The following is a 7,409-nucleotide window of genomic DNA, read 5'->3' as shown; positions in this document are numbered from 1 at the left end:
CTGCTTTATAATATGGGATTAGACCAGTGATACTACTAGTGTCACGTGGAAAAGTAATCGCCATATAAATATGTGTCGATCTTCCGCGTATCCAGAAATAAAAGTATCTCTTTTACTCCGCCCCAAGTGGACTTCGTTCAACTGATGTTTTCTTTGAACTCCTTCGCTCTTATCTATTCTGCCAAACATATTCGAAGGTGGCCCAACGATCGCTTTCATGGTGCCTTATTGCATTGTTCAATGATATCCACTTTTACACGCAGAGTTTTATAGGTAAGCTTATCTAGAAGTCTCTGCTGAATTTCACAGTCAATAATTGGGTCATACCAGCCATAAGAACTGTACCCGTGTTTGCTGCATCCGTTGCAGGTAACATTTGAATATTTAATTAAATTTATACTAGCACTAGCACTAGGAATATAGGAATATTTATTTATTTATTTGTGTAATTATTATTATTTTTAAATCAAGTATATTTCAATTGAACTTAATCTATTTTGATTTTATATAACTTCGTTTAAGTTTTAAGTTTTCACTTAATTTAATTTAAAATAAAGTTAATGTACATCTATATTATAATACTAGCTTATATATATATTATATATTTATAATAAGCCGAGAGATATCCTTCTCGAGGTGCCTATTGCACTAAGTGAGATTATGAAAATAGGCGCCTCGAGAAGGATATCTCTCGGCTTATTATATATATATATATAATATATATAAGCTAGTAGCACTCACGATGCAAAATGAAAGACATTATTTTTTAAATTATAATTCATTATAGTTAAATATATTATGAAATTTTTGTATTAATAGATATTTAATATTATTATGATTTTAGTATATTTTTTATATATTAATTTTAAAAATTTGCATAGAGAAAAAATAATAATAGTAATTCAAAAAGATATTTTAAAATCATATAGATATTTATTTAATGTTATAAAAAGCGAAGAAATGTTATACATTGTATTGCTAAACAATTGAAGCACATTGAAGCAATATAGAAATTTTTGTACAAATATGTGTAATAAAAAAATACTTAATGATCATTGAAAGAAATGATGACAGTCCATCAAAAAACCTTAATAATTAAACAATTGAAGCATATTGAAGCAATATAGAAATTTTTCTACAAACATGTGTAATAAAAAAATACTTAATAATCATTGAAAGAAATGATGACATAGTCCATCACAAAACTTAATAATGTAATATTTAATAGCTATTATAAAATTGGGTATAATAAAAAATAGTATTGTTCAAAATGTTGACAATACATTGATAAATAATATGTAGAATATTTTTACTTTCTCAACCATGGATGGACTGGCAATAACTCTACATTTCCATGAAGAATTTTTCGTACTTTAATTGATAAAGTAGACTTTACGTGAAATAATGTAGGTATGCCATAATTTGCATGCAACAACCTAAAAGATGGAATGACTTGATGTATTGTGAACGTGATTGTGTAACCAAAATTAAGAGTAGCTATCAACCATTCTTCGAGTGGACCCTTGTGATAGCTAATTTTAGATTCACCTTTAAGAAATTTCATAAACTTTATACTGAGCTCATCAGAGAAAGTGTGCTTCCTTAAATTTACTGTTGGGGCAATGATAATTTGATAAATACATCCTGCAAGATAAAGATCACGAATCTCACGATACAAAGTGTCTGGCCATCTACAAAAGTCTACAACCTTGATCTGTAGGTGATGAAATTTGACATCTAAGTTCATCTTCACTTTTGTGGCATAATGGAAGTTGAAGTATAGAGCATAGTTATAAAATTTTAATTGATTGTTCCTTGGTCCATTGTTTATAATTCGACTAGTCATTCTATCCCTTATCCAATATCGAACACTCAACTCCTCTATACGAAGGATGACATTTTGTGGAAGTCTATGATGAAAGTCTCATAACCACCAGTAAGCCCATTCCAAACGTAATTTGTCTGACATCTTCGTAAGCTGCATGGAAATTATGAAAAAAAATTATATCATTAAAACATGATAAAGAATATGTTTTTTTTTTCAAAAAGGAAAGAAATGTTGAATCAAGGATAGTAACCATAATATTTAAACTAAGGTATTTTACATGAAATAAACATAAAATATATTTGATCAAATTCATAATTTGACACACATTTTTTAAATGTTAGTATTTTTTGTCTTGAAAAAAATTATTTGACATAGTGTGATACAAACTTATAAAGGCATAACAAAATAAGTGATCATTTTCTTTAATGTAAGGATACTAAAAAAAAATTACAAGGGTATATTAAAAGTCTATTTATATATTTATGGAAGTGAAAACATGTATTTGAAACATTTGAAATGTGATTTGTAGTAGTATACAAGTAAATGAAAACTTTATTTAAATACTGCAATCATACAATAGTATAGTAAATATAATAAAAATTGCAAAATATTAAAGTGGCAAATCAAAATTGTAATTGCATTGGACGAAGTATTAAAAATAAAAATATTACATCAATTCTCTTCGAACAACTTGAGTCTATTTTCTTCATCCTTGCGCTTGGCAACTTGTCTACCCTTTTTCATTTTCTCATAGCGATCATACATGAATGGAAGCATTATTCTTAGACACTGTAAAGATTTAACACGAGAAATTGCCACAAATGTCAATCCTGTTCTTTCTCTTGTTCCTATATCAATTGTTTCTTTTGGAAGAGTTAAACCCTGAGATTTATGTATAGTCAATGCCCATGCCAATCTTAAAGGCAATTGAAGTGTTGTACCCTTCTGTATTGGTGTTATTGGAATTGTTTTTGGATGATGGTCTTCAAATGGTAGTCGAGAATAGTTGTCAAACTCAACCATCACATATGTTGGAGGTTCAGGTGGAGTGTTGCCTTGTTTGTAGACTATATTTCGAACATGCCCCAAAGACCCATTTACAAGACCTACTTGTACCCATAGATTAGAAGTTAGCATGACCCTTGCATCCTTACAAAGTAGCAATTCCAAATCAAGCTCATCATTTGAATAATCTTCCAATGCATTACCATGTCTTGCTTTTATCGCAACACTACGTGCAACAAGATACTTCAATGAATGCAACATTTTTTTATTGTGACTATGAACATTTTCATTTGTTGAGAATAGATGGACGGAATTTTCAAACTATAAATTTGTTGGAAGATCTATGTTGATAGGGGTTCTTGTCATTAGCAACCTCCAATCATCAATCTGTGGGTTTGCATCTCTTACATTCATCAAAATTTGGCGAAATCTTTGTTGATCCTCATTCTCCCCATCTTGTCTGAATATCTTGTCCAAAGTAACAACAATCTTGAATTCTTGCCATAGCAACTTTGCCCTTCTATTACTGTCATATGTTGGTCTGTCACCAACTGGAGGAAGCTGGCCCAAATCTCCCACCAAAATTATAGATACACCTGAAATATAAGAATGAAAATACTTATGTCAAAATGATTAATTTGTAATTACATTTTAGTAACATAATAGTCTATATTTTATACATGCTACACTTGTTAATGAGGAAAAGTGAAGCCTTTTACCTCCAAAGCTAATATTTGCATTTTGTGGGAATGCTTGTCGAAGTCGAGAGTCAATGTTCTCTAGCATGTTTTGACCAATGAAGCTCATTTCATCAATCAAGATATACTTGATATGTGCCATTTCTTCTTGAAAACTGGTGAGTCTTGTTCCTTCTAATTGACAAAAACCTTGTATTGGTATTTTTAATTTTGAATGAACTGTAGAAGCTCCTATGTTGAATGTTGTGGCTCCTGTTGGTGCAAGTAATAGAAGGGGAGATAGAGAGGGCATTGCTACATTTTGAAGAGATTGACTAATTGCACCAATTAGATATGACTTTCCAGTGCCTGTTGTTCCTTGAATTATCATGAGCAATGGCTCCACATTCTGATTTCTATGATAGTGTGTCATAATAATGTCAACTGACTTTTTATGTTTGTCACCAAGGGTCATGTAGTTGATGCATTGGGGAATGTTATCATATATTAGACAACCATGATTCTTCACATTACCTATAAAATTGATTGTTGCAGTAGTGTACTCTTCTCCCTTATAATCAATAGACCAATTTGTATGTTTGTCAATGTCTCTTCTCCCCAACATGTCTATTTCTAAGCATTCTATGTTTTGACCACGATGCAACCTAGATATAATTTCCCATTCGTGTTCTGTTGTATTTCTTTGAACATTGTTATTGTCTTCAGTGTCATAATCACTTGGGTTTTCATCATTGTCTGTCACCACAGTATGTTGAACATGCCAAGGAATGTAATTAAATGTCTCCCAGTTTTTTATGATGGCATCATCATTATGACCAATATCTTGTTCTATATCACGGAATAGCTTGTAGAGCAATAATTTTGATAAACAGAAGTCAACCCATTTAGCTGATTCGCGTGAAGGTATAGATACAAATCTAGAAAAGACTCTGACTATTGTTGCTTTGTCCCTTGGCTCCCATTTATTCTCTCTTCTTCTTTTAGGATTATATATCCATGATCTTGCTGCATCAATTAATGTGACAGCTTCCATACATAGGGGCCTTCTTTTGTACCCATCAATGAAAGATTTTGTTTGCTCTTCAGTATTGTCTTCATCATTTCCATTTTCATTATTTATAGTTATAGGTTTGAAGACCTCATGGGACACATTTAGATTAACAAATCTTCTACTACACTCTACCAATGGAAGCTCTAATAGCATATGACATGTTTCTTGAGCACCAATGTCTCTTTCTATAATTGTCTCAGTTAGAAGTTTTCTATATGCACGTGTAGCTAAATCATCTGGGTTTTCCATGTTGGAGAGGCGCATCAACATTTGATGGTATGTTTCTGAGCTTTTCTCTGCTTTTGCTGCATATTTGGCAATGTATTTCACCACAGCATGTTTGGAAAGAATAGGTTGCCAATCTATATTCGCTCTCCATAGTTGTAGTATGTCGCAATTATGTGAGTTGACTCTTTCATCATTTCTAGCTGGTTCAAATTTCTTTTCACCTGTTTCTCTGTCTTCATATAATTTCGATCCCTCTAGGTTTAATGGCCAAGGTGCATTATACCTATAATAAATATAAGAGAGATATGTGGTTAGTCATGTGACGCTAGTGACCAATTTCTAATTTTGGTTTAAATATTGCAATGTAATGAAATGATTACCTACAAACCATATGCCCCCTTTTCTTCCGCAAACATGCACCCTCCTTACAAATTGTGTGTCTTTATACACAATTTAGGATCTCCTCATAGTCATGATCTAGATTGACCTCTGCAAGTTGTCTCGTGTTTTTGAGACATGGATGTTGTTGAAAATTCATGAAAGGCTACAATTCAAAATAAGTTGAATGAGAAAATAAGGTCATATCAAATTATACCATAGAATGCATATTTATAAACATACCTGTATATTTCGCTGGTGAGGATCTTGTCTAGGGTTCCATGCATGAACAATAGAATGAAAATATCTTTCAGCACTTTTGCGTTCATCCTCACTTGACCAGTCAATGTTCTCCATATGAATCCATGCACATGTGGGGACCCCCTATGTTGCCATTCATATCTACACCAAAAATCTTTGACATTCATTCCATTTTCTAGAATCTCTTTTCTAAACATAGAGTGTCTCACGTGCATATAGTGTGCCACAATGTGAGGATAATCAATTGTATTTTGCCTACGCCAATTTTGAGCTTCACATGGATCAGTTGGCATTGTTCCTGGCATTAGAGCATGTAAATCAGGCCAATACATATCTGCTGCACTCAATGTGAAAAATATTGTAGGACAACCAATTTGATGAAGCAAATCTGTCAATTCTGCATGAGATTTTGCCCAATATGACCTTGTTCCCCTTAGCGTTGTACCAAACTGCATCAATTTATCTGCCAATCTAGAGTGAGGTGTAGTTTCCATATGTTGCCGCAACTCATTGATGGTGATTGGCATGTCTTTAAAGTTTCTCTTTACAAACACAGAGGTTGAACTCTGTGCACGATGTCTCGTGATCATGTTATTCGTGAAATATCTAAATCTAGGATGTTTGCCAAAACGATGATCCCTATATCGCACAAGATGCTTTACAAATTCATGAAGATATACATGTCGCAATCGTGGTTCTAACCAATCATAGGTACCATTAGGAAATAGTGTTGGGAATGCCATATCCAATAATCTTGATGTGACATACTCATTAATAGGTGACACACCAATACTTGGCCAATCTATCAATGATGCTGGGTTTGCGTCGGGATTATTAACCCATGCACGGATAAGTTCCATTTCCTTTTGTGCATTAGGAGGTCTTGAAGCCATTGATGTTGTGTGCTCAATTACATTCCCTTCATCTGTCTCCATAACTGGACCCAGAAAAACAATATCATTTGCATCTGTATCAAACTCCATATTCACCGTCTTCAATCTATGAAAAACATTTTCATCTCTGTTTCTGGGCAGAACATTGAGAGCATTTTCATTAATTTGAACATCAGAGTAAAATTTATCATGCTCTACTTTGTATTTGAGTGCTTTGTATACACGATCTCTGTTCACAGTAAAGTTATATTGTGTCCCACGTTGATCTATCCTTCGAACAATAATAATTGGCAACTTATCTATTGTATGTGGCAATATGTTCGAAACATGATCTATGTTTTGTGGGAAACTTATTGTGTGTCCTCTATACCTAAATTGGCCACCAGTTGCATGTGTCACTTGCAATATGGGACTGACACGTGCAATTAACATTTCCTCAACTTGTGTCAAGTTTGCAAGCTCCTCTGGTTGAGGTCTTGGGTCCATATTATTTGAAGCTGAGAATCTGTTATTTCCTCTCTCTTGTCGGCATCTATTACACATTGGACCTTCAGAGGTGCGTGACACTTTCATTCCTAGATAGCATTCTTGACAAATATAACACATGTTTGGCATTCTTAAGCTATCCAATTTTTGGCGAAACTGCATTTGGAATCTATAGAAATTATCATCAAGTTTTCCATTCGGGTTTTGTGCATTTTCTACATTACCTTGTCTAGCTAAATTTATCCCAAGTTGAATTGTATGATGGGGTGATTCAGGAACACATTCAGTTGTCCTTGATACTTCATTTTGAAGATCCAATTGCATATTTGTAGTCAAGGGTTGACTATACCTCTCATTGAGCTGTAAATCCACTTGATGTCTTCCTTGTATCTTAGAATGTGATACTCCATCGGATGTTCTTTGATGACAACTTCTATTACTATTTTGTTGATATCTATTTTTAGATTCCAATTCTTGCACTGAAAGTTGTGCCCTTCGCCTGGCGTAGTTTTGTCTTGGAGTTCATTACTCCTCCTTCTTTGATCTTGTCTTTGATTTTTTGTCATTTGTTCTCTCCGACG

General features: G+C 33.3%; 1 protein-coding gene across 1 annotated transcript; it reads right to left on the bottom strand.

Annotated features, from left to right (window-relative positions):
- Positions 1 to 2,500: 2,500 nt before the first annotated feature.
- Positions 2,501 to 6,915, bottom strand: LOC149539338 (uncharacterized). The gene is made up of 5 exons (XM_089802546.1): positions 5,705 to 6,915; positions 4,756 to 5,093; positions 3,553 to 4,623; positions 3,242 to 3,429; positions 2,501 to 3,076 (listed from the first exon to the last, which is right to left on the bottom strand). The coding sequence occupies exons 1-5, from the start codon at positions 6,913 to 6,915 to the stop codon at positions 2,501 to 2,503; spliced, it is 3,384 nt and encodes a 1,127-aa protein (XP_089658672.1).
- Between the last annotated feature and the right edge of the window lie 494 nt (positions 6,916 to 7,409).

This window comes from Cupressus sempervirens, chromosome 9, assembly GCF_028749045.1.
Source record: "Cupressus sempervirens isolate cs-2001-9-10 chromosome 9, ASM2874904v1, whole genome shotgun sequence".
Taxonomy (NCBI): domain Eukaryota; kingdom Viridiplantae; phylum Streptophyta; class Pinopsida; order Cupressales; family Cupressaceae; genus Cupressus; species Cupressus sempervirens.
The sequence above is the reverse complement of the archived record's forward strand: the minus strand, read 5'-3'. Positions and strand labels throughout refer to the sequence as shown.